This window comes from Mus musculus, chromosome 1 (assembly GCF_000001635.26).
Source record: "Mus musculus strain C57BL/6J chromosome 1, GRCm38.p6 C57BL/6J".
Classification (NCBI taxonomy): domain Eukaryota; kingdom Metazoa; phylum Chordata; class Mammalia; order Rodentia; family Muridae; genus Mus; species Mus musculus.
Genome location: NC_000067.6, coordinates 151,783,094 through 151,805,666, shown reverse-complemented (window position 1 = coordinate 151,805,666; position 22,573 = coordinate 151,783,094). Strand labels below are relative to the sequence as shown.

The 22,573-nt window shown below is 40.4% G+C and overlaps 1 protein-coding gene across 14 annotated transcripts in view; it reads right to left on the bottom strand.

The window, feature by feature from the left end:
- The window catches only part of Edem3 (ER degradation enhancer, mannosidase alpha-like 3), a 66,985-nt gene that overhangs the window by 16,662 nt on the left and 27,750 nt on the right, over positions 1–22,573 (bottom strand). For all 14 annotated transcript variants that reach the window (XM_006529795.2, XM_006529796.2, XM_011248061.1 and 11 more), the window contains exons 8-15: positions 20,823–20,928; positions 13,242–13,339; positions 10,866–10,991; positions 10,604–10,687; positions 9,518–9,601; positions 8,760–8,884; positions 1,224–1,389; positions 848–1,002 (exon numbers count right to left, since the gene is read on the bottom strand). In XM_006529795.2, the coding sequence (XP_006529858.1) occupies positions 848–1,002; positions 1,224–1,389; positions 8,760–8,884; positions 9,518–9,601; positions 10,604–10,687; positions 10,866–10,991; positions 13,242–13,339; positions 20,823–20,928 (944 nt within the window). The remainder of the gene's footprint in view (positions 1–847; positions 1,003–1,223; positions 1,390–8,759; positions 8,885–9,517; positions 9,602–10,603; positions 10,688–10,865; positions 10,992–13,241; positions 13,340–20,822; positions 20,929–22,573) is intronic.

The following is a 22,573-nucleotide window of genomic DNA, read 5'->3' as shown; positions in this document are numbered from 1 at the left end:
TGTGTATGCATTTGTGCGTATGTTCTAGTAAACTAGATCATGTATGCTGTCTTTCTCTGAAAACATGTATTTCTCACAATTTTTTCCAGTTTTAACTTTTAGAAATTGTATGTGTAGTGGTGTTCTGTATGCATGTATGTCTGTGTACCATGTGCATGCAGTGCCTTCAAAGCCACAGGAAGATGTGGGTCTATCCCTGGGTCTAAAGTTACAGACATTTGTGAGCTGCCATGTGGGTACAAGGAATTGAACCTGGGTCCTCTGGAAGGGCAGCCAGTGCTCCTAACTGTTGAGCTACCTCACCAGCCCTTACAATATTTTAAAAGCAAAATAATCCTTTCCTCATTGAATAACAATAATGCCTACTTTATTCTTTTAGTTACTTTGTTGTCAATAGCCTTTATGATAATTATCTAGATACAAGAAAATAAGTTTGTTTATATGCCTCCCAAATAAGTTTAGTTTCAATCAAGAGCAAGAAGGAATTCTAAAATCAATAAAACACAAACAAAGCAATACAAAAACTGTCTTTCCACTATGCAGAAACTACAAAGAAAACATCAAAACACACTGAAATAATTGATGAATCTTCTGTCAAAAAATTAGCTAGATAAATTTAAAAACTGTTCTGTACTATCTACTATTAGACAAAATATGAAAAAATTCACATAAATTTTATTCAATAAAAACTACATATCTCAGTATCTCTGGTCGAAGTGAAAAGTCTTTTCAACTGTTGCTATAGCTCCTTAAGCATAGTGATTATTATGAATTAGCTATATTATTCAGTGTAGTGGTGTTTATCCTACAGTAACGATGGCATTAGACATAAAAGGGTACGTCTTACACTCTGATGATGCCTCTCGGACAGCTCTTATCCACCACGTTTTTCAAGGGTTCACGGATGCTCTGAGCATACAATGGATCATTAGGAAAAAGAATCTGAGTGTTTGGACAAGTCCAATCAAAATTACTATCATCCAGTTCTGTGTATTCTGAGGTCTAGAACATAAAAAAAAAAAAGTAACTAATAATAACAGTGATACTTAATATTAGGATAAAAAGGAAACAAGAGTGATGTCCTAAAAGAAAATGAGACAATATTGTAAGTAACCCCTCCTACCAAGCATATTAACTGAGTTCTAATTATGGGTTACTTCTTACTTAGAAAAAAACAAATTATAAAAGTGAAAGGTGATGAAGGCATTTAATTTAAAACTCACTGTGTTCTTCTTTGAGATGCTTCGGTTTGTGGTGGAAAGCCAAAGCGGTAACAGATGAGCTTCTGTTGTAAAGATATAGTCTTCTATGTCAAAAATGATGTCCTCTTTATCAGCAAATAACAGGTACAGGTATTTAAACATTTCAGCCAAGAAGAATGAATCCATTCTAAATTGAAGTCGCAAATAAATATTTAAAAATCCAAGTATCAGTGATAGATAGTCAATATAACACAAAGTGTTTCAATCCTCCACTGCCGAAGTAACTTGAACCACGATGGCATAAAAGATCAGAGGAGCTGCCTACCACTACTGTTAATTTTATCAAAAATTCACAAAAAGAAACCTGTAAAATATCCCACACAAACACAAAATTCACACCACTCTATTTCTTTGGTTTTTTTTTTTGAGACAGGGAGCTTTGGCTGTCCTGGAACTGGAACTCTCTCTGTAGATCAGGCTGTCCTTGAACTCACAGAGAGCCACTTTCCTCTGCCTCCTTAGTGCTGGGATTAAGCCTAAGCCACAACTGCCTGTCTTGGGTTTTTTTTTTTAATTAATTTATTTATGTTTTGTTTTGTTTAAGTGTAGGTGTGCTATGTCTGCATGCACCCCTATATACCAGAAGAGGGCATAAGATCCCTTTATAGAAAGTCATGTGGTTGCTGGGAATTGAACTCAGGACCTCTGGAAGAACAGCCTGTATTCTTGACCGCTGAGACATCTCACCAGCCCCAACACTACTCATTCAACAGGTTTTCTACTATGGAGTAAGTAAACTTCCAGATGAAGGTACTAATGAGACCCATACAAGAATCTTATAAGTCAGGTTAACACATGAACAAGGCACGTCACTTTTGTGGTATTTGTTATGCAGGCATTTAAGTAATGAAAAGACTTTAAAGGCATCACTTATAAAAGGTTCCATAAAGTAAACGCAAAGACCCAGGACTGTAGGCACAGCTTTGTACAATACTTATGTCCCAGAGCAGTAAGCTTTTATCTATTTGTTTACTTTATAGTTGAGGAGAGTAAGAGGGACAGATGGATATGCCTTCACAAATAGTTTAATGTTACAACATTTTAAAGAGAAATTTAAACAAATTTCATGTCAGGAAAAGAGTATATAGGGAGTAGCTGGTATTGCTCCCACAGCAAGGCACCAAGGCTTTGACAGTAACACATGCCTGTGGTGTATTTAACAGGTTGCATCCGATCATACTTCTCCCCAAGCTCAGCTTGTGGCTCATAGAGGCCCTCAGTGATGCTTACTAAATTGAATGCAAATTGAAAGGGCATTGCTAAGGATGATGGAAGTGGTGAAGAACTGGGCTTTAAAGATGAATCTCTTCTGCTAAGGAGGTCACCAGCCATTGGGACATTACCTAAACACTGTGACTGCTGTTTCCTATTCTGCAAAAGGAACAAAACAGCCGACTTACGTGTCAGAGTGAAACCACAGCTCTACTCGTTCCTGTATCTGAACAGCTGTGTGGTGTGTATGGGGACTCAGAGGCTGACAGCTGTGTGGTGTGTATGGGGAGTCAGAGGCTGACATGTATCTGACAGCTGTGTGGTGTATATGGGGAGTCAGAGGCTGACATGTATCTGACAGCTGTGTGGTGTGTATGGGGAGTCAGAGGCTGACATGTATCTGAACAGCTGTGTGGTGTGTATGGGGAGTCAGAGGCTGACATGTATCTGACAGCTGTGTGGTGAGTATGGGGAGTCAGAGGCTGACAGCTGTGTGGTGAGTATGGGGACTCAGAGGCTGACAGCTGTGTGGTGTATATGGGGAGTCAGAGGCTGACATGTATCTGACAGCTGTGTGGTGTATATGGGGAGTCAGAGGCTGACAGCTGTGTGGTGTGTATGGGGAGTCAGAGGCTGACATGTATCTGACAGCTGTGTGGTGTATATGGGGAGTCAGAGGCTGACAGCTGTGTGGTGTGTATGGGGAGTCAGAGGCTGACAGCTGTGTGGTGTATATGGGGAGTCAGAGGCTGACAGCTGTGTGGTGTGTATGGGGAGTCAGAGGCTGACAGCTGTGTGGTGTGTATGGGGAGTCAGAGGCTGACAGCTGTGTGGTGTGTATGGGGAGTCAGAGGCTGACATGTATCTGACAGCTGTGTGGTGAGTATGGGGACTCAGAGGCTGACATGTATCTGACAGCTGTGTGGTGTATATGGGGAGTCAGAGGCTGACATGTATCTGACAGCTGTGTGGTGTATATGGGGAGTCAGAGGCTGACATGTATCTGACAGCTGTGTGGTGTGTATGGGGAGTCAGAGGCTGACAGCTGTGTGGTGAGTATGGGGACTCAGAGGCTGACATGTATCTGACAGCTGTGTGGTGTATATGGGGAGTCAGAGGCTGACATGTATCTGACAGCTGTGTGGTGTGTATGGGGAGTCAGAGGCTGACATGTATCTGACAGCTGTGTGGTGTATATGGGGAGTCAGAGGCTGACAGCTGTGTGGTGTGTATGGGGAGTCAGAGGCTGACATGTATCTGACAGCTGTGTGGTGTATATGGGGAGTCAGAGGCTGACAGCTGTGTGGTGTGTATGGGGAGTCAGAGGCTGACAGCTGTGTGGTGTATATGGGGAGTCAGAGGCTGACAGCTGTGAGGTGTGTATGGGGAGTCAGAGGCTGACAGCTGTGTGGTGTGTATGGGGAGTCAGAGGCTGACAGCTGTGTGGTGTTAATGGGGAGTCAGAGGCTGACATGTATCTGACAGCTGTGTGGTGAGTATGGGGAGTCAGAGGCTGACAGCTGTGTGGTGAGTATGGGGACTCAGAGGCTGACAGCTGTGTGGTGAGTATGGGGACTCAGAGGCTGACATGTATCTGACAGCTGTGTGGTGTATATGGGGAGTCAGAGGCTGACATGTATCTGACAGCTGTGTGGTGTGTATGGGGAGTCAGAGGCTGACATGTATCTGACAGCTGTGTGGTGTATATGGGGAGTCAGAGGCTGACAGCTGTGTGGTGTGTATGGGGAGTCAGAGGCTGACATGTATCTGACAGCTGTGTGGTGTATATGGGGAGTCAGAGGCTGACAGCTGTGTGGTGTGTATGGGGAGTCAGAGGCTGACAGCTGTGTGGTGTATATGGGGAGTCAGAGGCTGACAGCTGTGTGGTGTGTATGGGGAGTCAGAGGCTGACAGCTGTGTGGTGTGTATGGGGAGTCAGAGGCTGACAGCTGTGTGGTGAGTATGGGGAGTCAGAGGCTGACAGCTGTGTGGTGAGTATGGGGACTCAGAGGCTGACAGCTGTGTGGTGAGTATGGGGACTCAGAGGCTGACAGCTGTGTGGTGAGTATGGGGAGTCAGAGGCTGACATGTATCTGACAGCTGTGTGGTGAGTATGGGGACTCAGAGGCTGACAGCTGTGTGGTGAGTATGGGGAGTCAGAGGCTGACAGCTGTGCGGTGAGTATGGGGAGTCAGAGGCTGACATGTATCTGACAGCTGTGTGGTGTGTATGGGGAGTCAGAGGCTGACATGTATCTGACAGCTGTGTGGTGTGTATGGGGAGTCAGAGGCTGACATGTATCTGACAGCTGTGTGGTGTATATGGGGAGTCAGAGGCTGATAGCTGTGTGGTGTATATGGGGAGTCAGAGGCTGGCAGCTGTGTGGTGAGTATGGGGAGTCAGAGGCTGACAGCTATGTGGTGAGTATGGGGAGTCAGAGGCTGACATGTATCTGACAGCTGTGTGGTGAGTATGGGGAGTCAGAGGCTGACAGCTGTGTGGTGAGTATGGGGACTCAGAGGCTGACAGCTGTGTGGTGAGTATGGGGAGTCAGAGGCTGACATGTATCTGACAGCTGTGTGGTGAGTATGGGGAGTCAGAGGCTGACAGCTGTGTGGTGAGTATGGGGACTCAGAGGCTGACAGCTGTCCGGTGAGTATGGGGAGTCAGAGGCTGACATGTATCTGACAGCTGTGTGGTGTGTATGGGGAGTCAGAGGCTGGCAGCTGTGTGGTGAGTATGGGGAGTCAGAGGCTGACAGCTGTGTGGTGAGTATGGGGAGTCAGAGGCTGACATGTATCTGACAGCTGTGTGGTGAGTATGGGGAGTCAGAGGCTGACAGCTGTGTGGTGAGTATGGGGAGTCAGAGGCTGACATGTATCTGACAGCTGTGTGGTGTATATGGGGAGTCAGAGGCTGACATGTATCTGACAGCTGTGTGGTGAGTATGGGGAGTCAGAGGCTGACACTGGTGTGTTCTATCACTCTCCACCTTACGATTTGAGACTAAGTTTTCCACCACGCCTGGAACTAGTAGGCTGGTTAGACCAGGCTGCCAGTGAGCTCTGAGTGCCCTGCTTCTGCCCTGGCAACTCTGGGCACATGTGGCCAGGCCTGGCTCATTATGTGGATGTTGGGGACCACACTCCTCAGGTTGTGCAGCAAGCATGCTACCCACTGAGCATCTCCTGGTTATAATATTTTAAAACCTTGTGGCCCAATTTTGATGCAAACCTTGTTAGAAAAAAACTGCCCTGTGAGTCTATACTAAAGCTTACCCCAGCTCCCCTTTCTGATTGCTACTTTGAGAACTGTGACTGAGAGGGATATTAGTGAGAACAGTGAACTGACAAGTGTCTGAACTGATTATAAAACATGTTGTGTAAACATTTAGAAAAGAGTAAGACAATTAGATCACTCATCTCTAAGCTCCAGATGATCTGGTTGTGTCTAAAGCCAGAAATACATACACAAAAGCAAGCACAAAGGCACTGCCCATGTCTAGCATGACCCACCAATTGCTCAGCATTGTCTTAGGCACATGACAGCAGGGTCTTCTTTTTTGTCAATTAGATTATTTTTAGTAATCACATATCACTAGAAAAATACAAATATTTTCTTCTTGAAAAGTGTGTGTGTGTCTGTGTGTGTGTTGCATGTGGACGCCTGTGACTACAGGATAATGTCAGTAGATCTGTAGGGGAATATGCACCCAAAGCAAACAGCCTGTCACTAAAGTTCGAAAGTGCCTTGTAGGGGAACTGGTCACAATTTCAATACAAAATTCTTCGTCAATTAGAGAAATTAGATTTCTCTAGGCTGCAGGATACTGAAAACCAGCAGTTCAGCCAAAAGACTTCTGATATGGTATTCGGTCCCAAAGTTTTGTCTAGGAACAAAAATGGAAATTCCCTAAACTAAATATAAAGTTCTAAATTCATGCTTTTAAAAAAATCAGCTTCTTAAGATCAAGGCAGAAAATATGCTTATTAGCAGTCTAGAGCTTAGTATCTGAGACTAGCTGGGTCAGCCACAAATTCAATATGAATTCAACAAAATATAGCTACTGAAATAAAAACAAAAATAAATGTAAAGTCAGTTAATAATACAATATAATGAAGACTACATGACTCCACATCATTACAGTGCTGGTTTTGGTACTGGGCACATCCTGAGCAGAATTGCTAACAGTGTGTCTGTGTGTCTGTCTGTGTGTCTGTGTATGTCTGTGTGTACACACATGCATGTGTACATGCACAGTTTTGTTTCAAAGCTGAGGATGAAATCCAGGACTGAATTCAAGCTGGGTAGGTGTTCTACCACCAATCTATATCTGCAACCCACGTAATTCAGGAGATATTCTATATACTAGACTACAGTCAGAAAAGGAGCGAAGCAGTGGTAACAAGTCTAGCAACAACATCATAAAAGGAGCAGTGGGTAGCAAGGAGAGAGAAAGGAAGGTTTGTAAACTCTGAAAAGTGAAACCTCTTAACAGAATACCCTACCTCTCCTCTAACTCCCACTGTGTCCTGTTTGCAGCATTTATCATGCACTTCTAACCTCTCTACATAACCACCCTGCTCACTGACCACAGAGCCCTGGAGGGCCAGGACTGCATCTCATCTATCAACACTAACAAGTAAGTGAGTGCAGTGCCTGGCATAAAGTAGGTGCTTACCTACTGTTCTGTGAATAGACTGCTGCTAACACATGGTTGGCTATGCCAATGTACTGATTACAATTCTCACCTAGCCTTATCACATACCTTGGAAGCAATTCTCTTACTTTCCCTCTAGGGTTGTCCATCTTTAAAATGGAGATTATGCTGGGTTTATACTTCCATGGGCCTGGATCAAATGAGTCGAACATATCAAGTGCTCAGAAGAGCACCTGGACTACAAGGAAGTGCTTGCTTTCCTACTCTGCTGTTGTTTGTAGGCCCACTTCCCAAAACCTAGCCTTTCCTCATCAGCTACAGTAAGGGAAGGGAGTCCAAGGCTAGTTAACTATTTCTGAAACACTCTGAGAGAAGGACCAAGGACCAGTACTATGAGAGTGTGAGCACTGCGTTCCTCATGTCTTAGTTACTGTGAGAGTGTGAGTACCATGTTCCTCATGTCCTCAGTGCTGTGGTGGTGTGAGCTCTGTGTTCCTCAGGTCTTCAGTGCTGTGAGAGTGTGAGCATCGTGTTCCTCATGTCTTAGTTACCGTGAGAATGTGAGCACCGTGTTCCTCAGGTTTTCAGTCTCTGCCGAGAACAACTGTTCACTTTGTCTCCTAGCTCTTCCTCACGTCAGAAGCACCTGAGTGAGCATCCCATCCCACCGTGCAGCTCATGCCCTCTGACTGGCCTGCAGCACAGTTGAGCAGTCTGTTTATCTATCTGTCCTCACTGACTCGGAGCTCAAAGGATGCACGCACCCTCATATGTCTAAGATTCTTTTAAAAAGAATTATTCATTTATTTTATGTATGTAAGTACATTGTAGCTCTCTTCAGACACACCAGAAAAGGACATCAGATCCCATTACAGACGTACCATGAGATTGCTGGGAACTGAACTCAGGACCTCTGGAAGAACAGTCAGTGCTCTTAACAGCCGAGCCATCTCTCCAGCCTTATATGTCTAATCTTTAAAACTAGTATAATGCTGGCATATAATGGGTTTCAAGAGTAGTTATGAAATGGATGTTTGCTAACCAAATGAATAAAGAAGCTTTGGTGGTCAATCAGAGATAGGAAGGCTACAAAAGTGATCTTGGAACAGCAGGATTATAAGTGACGGCCACACTGCTCAATGTGTGTGCCCTTATCACTTGAGTACTTCATGGCACCACGTCTATCTAGTAATCAGTGAAACAGACCCCAGCACTGGTCTCCCCACCAGGGACAGAATCAGAGACCACACGTTGGCCATGATAATGTTGATGAAGAATCCTTGACTGAATTCAAGTTAGCTCTTTCACTATTCTGACAATTTCTCTTACATAATATATTTTAAAAATTACAGCACAGCACAAAATGTTTTTAATGTCCCTGAAAACAGGTTCTGATGTGAAATATTCTACTTAAAAATCATCTGAGTACCTACTACACATGTGGCACTATGGTAAAAACAAAAGAAAAACATGACTTTTCAAATTGCTTTAAATAAGCAGATCAAAGAGCTTTTAAAAAACAAGCACAATGAACTAAAGTTGCACCCTCAGGTGCTCCAGCACTCAGTGTCTGTGTCTCAGTGTGCTGTGTCTCTTGCTAAGGAAGAGGATGGGTGCTTGCTTACCTGTCCTCATGACTCCCAGTGCGAACATCCTTCATGGCAGCAAACCCGCAAGGCACTCGAGCATACTTATTCAAATTTTCAATAAGTGTTTTCCCTACTTCAAGGTAGTAAGGGTCTCCTGTAGCCTATTGAAAAGGATAATACATGTATGTATAGACACAGCATATTATGTGGCCACACACCCATTCATCCATCCAGTAGTTAGGCAGTGCCTACGAGATGCCAGGACTTGTGTTGGGCACCGGCACACATTACACAGGAAATAGGTTTGGAAATACACCACAGATTTGATTTATAGAATTTCCAACAACTGAAACCATAACCTTAGCCTTTAAGTTACATTTCTAAATGATCAAAAGAACTTCCTGGTTGAAGGGAAGAGACTTGCTTTAGTATGAGATCCTCAATATAAAATTGTTAGGTTTTGTTTGTTTTCTTTTCTATTCTCATGACCCTTCTTTTTTGCAGCAGAGATGTCTACAGTGTTCAGAAGGGGCTAATTTAATATCATAGTTGGGATCTCAACTTCCTGTGTTTTCGGTTTGGAGCTACAGCCTCGAACTCAAGTCTTCAGAATTATATTTGAAAAGACACTGAAGTTCACATCAAATCTTACATCTTTCTATAATTTTACGGGCTAAATGAATGCAAATCATGATATATCTAACCACTACAACCATAAATACTATTTGTTATTATAAAAGAGCAAGAGAGACAACAAGATGCAGGGAAAAGCCAAGAGTGGTAGGTTATCTTACCTTATATAAGAAGTAGGTACTTTCTGCAAACTCTGGCCTTAAAGGATGCTGAGCCCAATGGACCCTGAAATCTGTAGTAAATGCCTGTATAGAACAACATGTAAGCATTAAAGTGTGACTGAAAAATAAACAATCAGTTTTAGAATACAAAGCAATACATATATAAGGTAAAAGTAATTAATATTCAAGTCACCATAAATTTTCATCCATAAAATACGATTGTCACTAAAATTCTAATTCCTTTCTAGAAAGTCTGTTTAGCCGAGCTTACTGAGTTATTTTTCTGTGTGGACACGCTCATGTCTGTGTGTAATCACAGAAGCACTCATGGAGGTCAACCCTTGTGTTCCTCAGTGCTTTCCATCTTGCCAAGTAGGGTAGGGTGGCTGACCAGTGAGTCCCAGAGTCACCTGCCTCTGCTGTCCCGACTCTGGGATTACAGGTGTGCACTACCCTGGGTTCTAGAGACTGAACTCAGGTCTTCATGCTTGCATGGCAAGCACTTCACCAACTGACACATCTCTGCAACTCTGCATTACCTTTTAAATAGCCAACAATAAAATCAGAAACCCTCAATAATGACATTCAATAGTGGCAATAAATACATCCTAAGCTGTTAGTAACTGCATTTTCCTTTTGCTTCTTTCCTCTTCCTCCTGAACTGGTACTTATCTGCTGTTCTGATTTCCTTTTCATCTCTCTAGTTGACAAAACTGTGTTTATGGTGCATAGGGTACAGTTTTCATGTCCCCACACACAGTGAGATGTTAAGTCAAGTCAATTCATGTATGTTTTATCTAATGTAACATTTTTGAGGACACTTAAAATTTATTCTCTTCTATGTATTTTTCTGTTCTTTTTCACTTTATATACTTTTAAAGATATATCTTTATTGTAGCCTATTTTCTTTTATAATAATGTCAAATCCTCTGTAAAATGAATCAAGGACTTACTTAAAATTAGTCTATTTAAAATTTAACCAATAACAGCCAACAGTGTTTTTAAATTTTTTTATGTGTACACATGCGTGTGTGTGCGTGTGCATGTGAGTGTGTGTGTGTGTATAAATTTCAATTATTAGCTTACCTCTGGTAGAAAATTGTGTTTTTTAATCACCTGGTATAACATTTCGTGAGTTTCAATAGCAGGTCTAATATCACCCTTTAAAACCTAGAAGCAAACAACAAAATCATTTAGTAAAGCCTGAATGAATTTCACCTGTAGCCACTGCAGTACAAAGTTAGTACAGTCGTGAGATGGTCACTTTTATCACTTGGATTTTTAGAGATCACAAATGCACTTAATTAGAATACATTTATTTTAATATGAAGAAAGTCAGCTTCTTCACCTGCAAACCTGGAAAAAAGGCAAGCAATGCATCCATCCAGGTCCGAGCGTTCAGCATTGGTTTGTGGATATGCACATCAAGTAGGAGAGGTGGCTGGCTTATATACCTCATTATGGCATCGTAATGCTGAAAGATCATAACAAAATGCTCATGAAAATAGATGTAATGTACATATATATATTACAGTAAAATAATTACATCTGAATATATAGATATGTAGATAAATTCCTTATATGTCAATTGATTATCTAAATATTTAGGTGAAAGAAATTACATATACTGCTATATATTTTCTCAATCATATGCAGAAGTATGGATATAGCTCAACAGAAGGGCATTTGTCTAGCATGTCCAAGGTGTCAAACCTACAACATGTATACACACCACATATGGGTGCATGTGCACACACATGAGAGAGAGAGAGAGAGAGAGAGAGAGAGAGAGAGAGAGAGAAAACAACTCATACAAACAGCTACTAAAGTGTTAAGTGCCCACAATGCCAACCCTGGGAGGCTGAGGTAGAGGAACACGAGTCCAAAGGTACTGTAGGCTACATACATGATCCTGCATCTTTCCAAGGCAGAATATTAAAGCCTACAACTAACATGAGACTTCCTGGGGCTTGCTGCACAAACATGAGGACCTGAGTTCAGACACCCAGCATCCATGTAAAACAGCCAGGTGCAGCACCATTCTCTAACCCCAGTGGCTTAGAAGGTAGAGACAGGAAGATCCTTTGCTGTCCCAGCCACTCTAGCCAAACTGTGGCATCTGGGTTTGGTGAAGAGATTCTGTCTCACTAAGGTAAGGCATGTAGCAATTGAAGACGACATTCAACAGCAACTTCCAGCCTCCACACACATGCACATACACTTGAGCATATATGAACACACATATAAAGCAAAAGTGGGGTAGGGTCTTCTGAGAAACAGATTTAAACATCTTTATCTACTGTGTGATCAGCTCATGGTTAGGATGCCCATGTGGCCACTGATGTTCCCTTGGAACAAAACCACAGTTTTCATCTTACAGAGCTTAGTTTTTTTCCTTTAACCAGAACTGTGTTCCCTTCTCAGCTAACGCAGTATTCTGGTATTTACTACTACCAAAACTAATGCACAGAGTCACAGTTACCACTCTCATGGTCTGCTGCCTCTACATTTTCTGTTATTGGAGACTCCTTTTCCCCTTCTTTTAACAGCTTCTCCTATATGTGCCTAAGCTTTGAAAACAGGACAAGTTGTATCAACGAGTCAATGAAGTTACTGACTTAATTCACATCTAAGTAGAAAACTTCGACAGTATTTTATACTCAAAATTTTACTAGGATATTGTATTTTGTATTTATTTTTATTTTATGTGCATGTGCGAGTGTCTGAATGCATATTTGTGCACCACATGCATGCCTGGTGCCTGGAAAGGCCCGAGGAAGACATGGGATCACCAGGAACTAGAGTTAAGGGGGCTGGGAACAGCCATATGGGAGTTGGGAACTGAACCCAGGTTCTCTGTCAAAGTAGCAAGCGCTCTTAACCACTGAGATATCTCTTCAGCCCCAATTTAAGCTGTTTTGCTAGCTCATCTGGTATTTAATCTCTATTACTGACAATGTTTAGTTAGCTATGTTCTAATCACTGTGTATATAAAAACTCTTATAATCTCCCAAAACAAAAGGCAACCAGAGATGCTCACAAAATCAGTATGCTGCCCAAACAGCATATAAACCAAGATCTCTCTACTACTTTGAATTGTATTATCAAAACATGTCACATATAAAATGCACATGAACTGATGGGTGGGCAAACAAAAGGGAAATTGTGCCTAAATGACTATAGTAACACGGCTGATGAGTTTGCTACATTAACTTTAGCTTGCTTCAATTACAAACAGCCTACAATGTGTCCAACTATTTCCATCCTCAAACCCCCTATGTGTGGTTCTTATGGTCCATTCTGAAGACACCATCTTTTAGAATGTATATGCACTACCCAAACCCTGATTGGTTGGTATTATCAAAGATTAGGCCAAACTTCCAATATTTCAAATAGAACTGGAACACAAAGAGAGACAGCTAGCTGTATCTCATTCCAGCAACTGCCTTCTTTCTTCAAAACAAGATTAGGTAAAACCCAAATCTACCTATTCTGCCATACATTGCCAAATTTAGACATTTTCTGATACAAGATGAGGAGACTATTTTGTGGATGTGTCCCACTTGCATGCTGCCTTGCCCCACATCATCAGTGAGAGCTGACAAAACACTACAACACATTTTAAGACAAACTGTTTTAACAACATCATTTAGGTTGTTACGTTTTCATCAAACTTGAACTTGTGAAATTAGCTACAAATTAATAGGAAAATAAATCAACTTACTGTATTAAATCTTTCCAGAAAACTGTCATCTCCAAGCAAGACATAGGCTTTCAACAGATACTCATAATAGGAGTCGATCCCCGCTCCAACTCCACTATCTACAGGAAACACACACAAAGGTGGGCCTTTAGTAAACGGGTCTGAAACCAACGAGGACACTCGTGCAGCAGAAGGAAATCACACACCAACAGGAAACTCTTTTTTGAGACAGGGTTTCTCTGTGTAGCCCTGGCTGTCCTGGAACTCACTCTGTAGACCAGGCTGGCCTCGAACTCAGAAATCCGCCTGCCTCTGCCTCCTGAGTGCTGGGATTAAAGGTGTGTGCCACCACACCCGGCTCATGAAACTCTTTACTGTAACAACTGCATATCTCTAGAATTACAACCCTATCTGCTTTGTAAATAACAGCTCCCTTGCTGATAATAATTTATTGTTAAAAAGTTGCTATATGAAATTGGTTATAATTTTTCTTATTTAGAAAAAGAGCTGTAACCATGTCTATTCTATATGGAGGATAGTTAACAGTGATTTATCCAACACAAATTGAAATATCTAAAAAAATAGAAACCAAATTTTAGCAATTAAAAGCATTTTAAATTTAAAGGCCCCAAAAAATGCTGAAGGAAAGGAGAATACATACCTAAAATTGTAACAATATTTTGTAAGTTTTTCATTGTTTTTGTTATTTACAATCTTCCAGAAAGAAAGGGCAGAGCACATATTAAGGGCATAGAAATAAGAGCAATATCACATTTTTAACAGGATGTTTGAAAATAAAAGAATTGTATTTTAAAAACTTGATGGAAAGGAACTTAAGCCAAGAATTACATACAGCTAATCTGTCACTTCAATATTAAAATAATCACCAACTATAGAAACACAGCTTTGGTGCCTAGGGAACACTACCACACACAGTTTAGTATGTTGTACAATCACCTTTGTATCTGAACACTGGTTTCAGGACTCATGGGGATTTTAATGGTATAAACTGGCATAGTCTCATATGCTTTGAGCAATCTCCAAATTCACTTTAACACAAAGTACAAAGTAAAGCTATTTACATGCTTTTTATACTGCATTGTTTAGAGACAATGAATTTAGATCTGGTTAGAATAGGACAGATGTAACTTTCCCCCTGGATATTCTCCATGTGCAGGTGACTGAATACTGGAGCAGAACCCATTTATACAGAGTTTAGTTAACTAAGCAACAATTCACGTATTTTAATCGATACTCCAAGTCCAAATAAGTAAGTACCTTAATGAAGCGTGTTGTTATTCCAACAGTGGAGGAGGGAGCATATGAGGGGAAAGATGAGGACAAAAACAACAACCCCAAAAGAAAACAAGAGACACCATACAGGCACTCAGAACTGTGGATAGAACAGAAAAGGGTTGGGAGGAGGACTCAAAGGGATCAGAGAGCATGTTCAGTTTGTCTTTAGAGGCAAAGCTATCAAAACCAAGAGGATGAAAAAACAACTAGAAAAGATGTAACATACTGAAATAACATAAGCGTAGCACAAACCTATATGTATTAAAATACTAACAGATTAACATATGAAAAAGGTAAAAAGCCATTGAGATATGTGCAAATCGTATAAATGACACATTTACAGCATAAGCACCTGCATAGGATGGGGAGAGGTGTGTCTGGTAAACACTATAAGACCAAGTGGTGGCAGCTACTTCGAGACAGGATTAGAAATTGAGGGGATCACTGCATAGTGATCATAGTTCAGCTAACGAGAAAGCACTTTAAAATGAACTCACCTCTTGTACTCAATGGAACACATATAAAAATCATTGATAGAAATCATCTATTTTAATTCTTGACAGGTTAAGCAAACAGGTAACCAGTACGGTCTATACATTATTGATAATTTGAGTAGAAATTTAAATTAGCCCAGACACTATGAAACTCAGTATGGATTTTAAAATTTTAAATATTCCACTCTTCTGACCAGAAGAAAATATCTTTCCCTTAATGGGCATCCAATAATACCACTATAATATCCCCCTCTCTGCAGACACACCCTAAGACCATTTACAGACAACTCAAGTTGGAGAGTGGATAAAGCCCATCTTCCCCATGAAAACCCAGAGACTGTTCGTTTCAAAGCTGCTCACCAGATGGGATGACTGTCTGGACTGGAATTCTAATCCCACCCTGTGTCTGCAAGACAGAAGTGCTCATTTGGGGAAAAATAAGAAATCAGAGCTCTCTTCTGATACTTCCTGGCCAGAAAACCAAGGGCATATCTGAAATTACTTCACTTGGGTTTCCTGTCCTGCGCTGCCTATGCACAGACTCTTCCCTTAAGAGTTAAATCAGGTGGGTTGGTCAATCAACTGATGAAGATGTCACCCCTGACAATGGCTGATTTGCCTTAAGCCACACTAAGGAGATGGGAGGAATAGTTATCCCTTTAATAAGATAATGTGCCCTGCCCAGAACCCTACCTCTGTACAGTCACAGCACCACAGCCAAGGAGCTCTGTAAGTGTACCAGCTTCTGTGGGTTTCCTTTCTTCTCTGTCTTTTCAAGTACACTTTCCCTAACACGCTGGGCAAATGTGTTCTGCATTCTTTCTGTCCAGCTCCTCTCTTCACCACCATGTGGCTGCTTGTCTGTCATGTGGCTAACTTTCACACTGGCTTAACTCAAATGGCACAGCCTTTTCTCTTTCCCTTCAACATCCTCCTCCTCCAGGCAGCTGCTAAGATTTTCAGCTTGTCAGCCCTGGGGTTTTCTGTGAAACTTGAATTAAACTGTCCTCATGCTTGGGGAGGGGGTAGACAGAAGAGAGACAGAGAAGAGGGCATAGAAGGAGAAATGGGGAGAGAAATAAAGCCTAAAACACAGGGCTACCGTGGGGTCCTCTCCGGGGTATACATCTGACGAATCAAAGCTGGCACATAATAGAGATAGCCACATACTGATACTGCAGCTCTGTTCACAATCACCAACTACAGAAATAACCTAGGTGCTCATAAACAAATGAACAGTCAAAAAAGTGTGTGTGTGTGTGATCGTGTTCAGCCACAAAGAATTAATTATGCTGTGTAGCAGTTTGAACAAGAATGGTTGATCGCCACTGGCCCATTATTTGTGAATGCTTAGTCACTGGAAACTATTTGAGAATAATCAGGAGGTTTGGCTCTTGTGAAGAGTGTGTGTGGCCTTCTTGTACCACTGGACGTGGGCCTTAATGTTTCCAAAGCCCTGTGGATCCAAATGCAGAACTATCAGATACCCTGCACTATACCTGTGTACCTCCATGCTCCCCACCACAGTGATAATGGACTAAGCCTCTGAAACTCTGAGCAACCCCTAACTAAATGCTTTCTTCTATGAGAGCCTTGGTCATGAGGTCTCTTCACAACAATTAAGCACTGACTAAGACGTGGCATTTAGAAAATAAGAATCATATGGTTTCTATCACATGTGGAAACCAGGTATGTACAGGGAGTAGAAGAGGACCCAGACAGTAGAGGGATTCCATGAGGGATGAAGGAGGAGGAGGGAAGAAGGAGGGGGGAAGAGAAAGTGACAGAGGAATGAACATGACATGTATATGTGTGTGAAAATGTCACAGTGAAGCCCATTACTTTGTGCAATTAAAATGCACAATAAAACAAAAAATTTACTGAGAAAACTGACATGTACAGAACTCTACAAATAACAATTAGGAAAAATATTCTTTCCTACATAATAAACATTTACAGAAACTGTCTATGTTTTAGGTCAAAAAAGAACACTTGATAAATTTTAGAACAGGTACCAGCATATAGGTACCGTACAGACCACCAAGTCACAAGTATAATTGAAAACTTTATTTATAAGGTGAAAACCCTGCTGACAGCAACTGCATCTCATGTTACAGATACCAATCAACTTCAGATAGTCACAAATATCAATTTTAGTATCAAAATTTTGAAACTATTACTATCATATTAAGGAAATGTTCTTTAAACAAAATAGGGTCAATCAGAGACAAGCTGGTAAGAGTGACATTATAAACGAGAAGACCTAATAGGAGAGCACACACCATAAGCTGGAAGAGGGCACACAGAGGCATAGAACTCACAAACAGCAGCAGCGATGTAGGGACAATTCTGCAATTTTTAAATCACAATCTAACCGAAATGCAAATGGTAAGGACTTGGATTTGATTCCCTAGTACCAAAAAACAAAAAACCTAAACCACGTGGGGTGGCATTCTGGCGCTCACTTAGTTTGTCACCAGTGATGTCAAATATGTTGTCATTTTTATTGGCTTGCTTATTTGTTTTTTGTTGTTGTTGTTGTTTGGGTTTTTTTTTTTTTTGTATTCTTAAAAGTGTTTTCACACTTTAAAAGGCTTGCAATACAGTGTTAGAAACGATGCCTGCACACGGGTCTCTTACATGCTACTAGTACAGTGCAGAGAAGTGAATAGACTGGAATTAGGACTCATGTCCTGAAGCAGAGAACACTGACGTACACTACTATCTACACTTCTTACTCCTAGATATATAGCCAAGAGAAACGTATGCATGGACAAGGAGAGACTGCACAACATTACAATACCAACGATCACATCAGCAAAGTCTTTGAAAACTTACGTCGTGTCCATTAACTGGTCTATTATTGTTGTAGCATTTGAAGCTGTGAGTTACTTCACACTGCAGTAAGGATGAATCTTAGTAATGTATTGTTAAACAAAAACGTCTCACAGGGACATACAATGTGTTATAATTTAGTGAAGCTTAAACAAAAGAAATACACTTTTTTAGAAATAGCTAGATGTGAAATTTTTCACTAAGAAGAAAACAAAACAACACTAAACATAAGAAGCAAGGCTTCATCACTTGGGAGAAGGCAGCAGTATAAAGGTAGGAGCAGAACAAGGCCCACATACAATATAACAGGACTGCCTCTAACAAGCTACTGCCGCAGTGCCGCTCTGAGGCACTTGGTATTAAAGAGGACTAACCAAATGGGTGAGCCTGGACCCATGATCACACCATAAAAAAGGAATTCAAGAAGATTATGACAACCAAAAAAAAAAGTTATGGAAAATTGAAGAATTATAAAGTAAGTTCTCAGGAACCATTTAAACAAATCTAGAAAAATGTGTATAAATACTAAATATAAGTATTACCCTTATTTTAGTTGTCAGATTAATATCTATTTACTTAAACATGGGTTTTTTTTTAAGATACAAACAAAAACTAATAAAACTGATAAACCTGGGTATATTTATTAACCACACCAGGGCAGTTATTAAATTTTCAGGAGTAGTTGGCAAAGGAATAATGGACTACACTGTTTCTTTGTGTGTTTTTATTTTGTTTCAGTTGTTTTTCCTTTTTGGGTACTATATTGTTTTCTAGGGTTCTGTTGTAGTACTGGAGTTTGGTTTGTCTTCTGAGAAAGAATTTAAAGGTGGGTGTATAGGGAGGAGGAGAGGATCTTGTTCTAACTGATAAAATATAATTAAAATAAACTAATATACACAGAGAAGAAAATCACCATTCCTGCCCAACAGTGTAGACACACATTTTAACTGTGTAGTAGCATAGGATTAATGACGGCATTTTAGTGTGTGGGTGTATACTTCCACAGCTGCTGCCTGCCCACCTGTCTTTGGATTCTCGAAGATAATAATGCAGGTCCTGCCAGCCCTTGCTATAGCCTACTTCTGTGGCATTTCTGGGCCAGCAATCATCCCACCACTTCCACAGCCCCCAGGAGCGCTCCAGGCACGAACCCTGGTGCTACCTGAGTCACTGCTCTGCAACCACTGCTGGCAAAGCTGCCGTCCTTCTCCCTTCTCCATGTGGAGTGATGGCCTTCATGGTTTCTAGGACTTCAGGGGAAATACTTTCCTGGCACTTTTTCAAAGAGTTAGTTGGTTTCATCTTTAACATGATTTGGAACTGAGTCTAATGGAGACCTAACAGGGAACCACAGTTCTTTCTGCTTCCATGGACCAAGCCTCTCTCATTCGGTAGAATTCTAACTCCTGACATTTGGGATGAAGGCTCATCTCGCAAATTTGTGCAAAGGATCTGAACCAGTGCTACAAAGCCAAAACTAAGGCCATGTTCAGATGAAAGCAGAAACCAGAACACTGAATATAAATAAAATTACTGCCACAAGGCCTGAGACACAACAAAGATTAACATTAAAGCTGACAGCTATTCGCATTTAAATTTTTTCTCTTTAAAATATTACAGTGTGTATATTTTATATTTTTATTATCTTTCTTTACAATAAAAAGAAAAGAAAAAAATCATCTGAATGAGATAACCTAGATTAAAATACATCAAATACAAATATGGTATGTGTCCATTTATATGTGGATTTTAGTTGCTAAGCCTTCCATTAGTAAACTACATCCATATAAACCTCAGTGGTTAGGATTAGAGTAAGGGACTGGGTGGAGAACTGGGTCACCCTAGAAAGGGGAAATATACAGTCATGGGTGGGCGGGGTGAGGGGTGGGACTGAAGGATCAAATGGGGAGGGGACAGAAGAGGGGGAATAGAGAAGAAATATGGGAGGAACAAAAAATTATATAATATTAAATACAAGCACTACATTTATTTTAGTTGTCAGATTAATACATTCATTAATTTGTATATATAGACAAACAAGACAAGCCTTCCGCAGAGCAAGGAAACATAAAAGGCATCCTCACTAGGTGCGTTTCTGGTGCATTTCCACTTTTCAGTGCTTGTCTAGTAGGGGAGTCTTAAACACAAAATAGTCTATCTGAGACCCAATACTAATTGTTCATAACATTGTTATGTTTCTTTCCCTCATTATAATTAATTTTAAAAATGTAATATTGCAACATGTAAATATAGATTTCTAAGTTATTATGATATTATCACTTAACTCTGTTTTCCAGTATTATAAGTAAATATGTGATGAATATCTTTGGAAACAAATTTCCTGTGCGTTTGTACTATTTCCTCAGGCTAGACTCCAGAAGTAAAGTTATTGGTCAGAGGGACTACGAGGGACTTTTCAACTCAGAAATCCACTTGCCTCTGCCTCCCGAGTGCTGGGATTAAAGGCGTGCGCCACCACGCCCGGCTTCCAAGTCAAGTTATTTAACCTTCACAGTAACTCTGAAGTGGTACTAATGTCTCATCTTACAGTGGTGGATACAGACAAACATAAGCTACATAATTTCCCAAGATCATAGAGCTTAAATTCCAACAATATGACTCCAGAGTCTATGCTCTAGTCTATTTCTAGAGGTAGAAAACACATAGACATATATACACATGCATGCATGTGTGTGCCGCCCCCACCCCCCCCACACACACATGCACACACGTTGGGGAGAGGGGAGACTGTGATAACATTATTAAATATATCCGCTAAACCATGAAGCGAGATGAAGTATTCTGATTCCTCAGTCCTCAAGGAAATCAACCTGGTGTCTCATTTCTCCTTGCACCTGTTAATGCTATTATTCATTAAGTTTATGGACAACGCTATCCTGATTATTTTCACAAATACTGCATTTACCAACCATCCTGAGGATGTAAAGGTCTGGGTCTAAAATCCCAGCTTGCATACCTTTGCGTACCCAGTCTCCAGTATGAATATTGATAGTCACGCCTACTAAATTGCTACTTCGCTGTCTTTTCTCCCAGAGAAAATCAAGAGCTTTTCTTGCATATTCCTGTAATTAAAACACAAAAGCATATTTAAAGAATTTTGTCTTTGGCAAAGAGTGGGAAATCTATAAGTCAAAGAGCCATAGGATCTTTTAAGAATTAAGCAAAATTCTTAAGACAACCACTAATGAATTTCCATAAAATCTTGCTTGGCTCACTTTCAATCACTTCAGATTAAATGATCTCACTTGGAGTATACCCATGGCCATTCACCCTTGTAGCATGGGTCACATACATAGACAGGTTATTATATTAACTGCTGACATAATTAACACACTGTTAACAGAATTCTTCCCACCTAAGTGCACAGTGGGAATCTCCTAAAGCAGTCTCACTTAGCAAACTTGAAGAAGATTCAGAGTTGCTATGCTATCTTTCAAAGTCATTCCAGATACTGGTTTATAAGTGATACATAATTTTATTAGTGAAAAATTAGCAAATCAACTGAGGGCCTATCTGTATACTAATGTATATGTACATATATAATGTATAATCTTACAACAGGTTTCATTTATTTTTATTCACTGGATATTAAATTGAATTTATTTCTTATAAAACTCTTAGCTTTCAATAAAAGATGTTCCAAGTGGAATGGCAAAGGATAGGTACCAGTAAAATTCTAAATTACTTTTAAGGCATGAACTTATTTAGCATTGCAAGAAGAAAATCATTAATCCTAATTCGTTACTTTGTGTGTTTGGCAATAGAGTACAAAATCATTTACATTCTTGATGCAAATCTTGCATGGTAATTATATTTCAGCAAAGCAGATCACAACTATAATCACATGGTGGATTTTCAAATCTGGAAAGCCTGATACTGATCATATTTCTCTAGCCCTAGCTTACAATTTAAAGAAAAAAAAAACAAAAAAAAAAACAAAAAAACAGGCACAGTAAAACTATGGGTTTAACCAAAGTTTAAATTTTAATTATAGGACACTAATGCAAGATCTCTGAATACTTTGTATATTGGTCTCCATACATTAGGGTCAGCAAAGTTTTTCTGACATGGGTCAGAGGGAAAACAGTTTGAGCATTGTGAGTCACACCGTCACTGGTCACAGTTTCTCAACTTGTGACTATAACAGAGAGAGAGACAAAAATAAGTCATTGAGCATAGATGTGGTTTCACATCAACTTAAAAAAAAAAAAAAACCCAGATGACAGCTCAAAACCCTGTTAACAGTAAGGCTCTGTCAAAGGCATATTAGAAGATTTTTTTTTTAAATCATGATTTTTAAACATTTACTCAAAAAAACAAAATAGGCCAATGAAAACAGTAAAGATATAGATAGGCTCTAAATCCAACTGCATTCGTTCACCCACAGACTGTAGGCATCTCTCACTGAAACTCATTTTTGCCTATAATGCATCAATATCTCAGACAGTTTTTAGTTTATATTAAAATGTATTACAATTGCCTATATGTTTAATGAGGGAAAACTAGTAGACAAAAAGATGTATTTCAAGATTTCAGTTTAAAACATTTACCAATAACAACTGACAAACCTGCCCTCAAGGCATATGAACACATGGGCATCCATTCATAGCCAGGCAAACGGAGACAAGAGCTTCATGCTGCCTTCGTTCACATCCTGATTCAGTATCTATAATGGTGCTGTGTGTCCCCTACTTCTGCCCTGGCCAT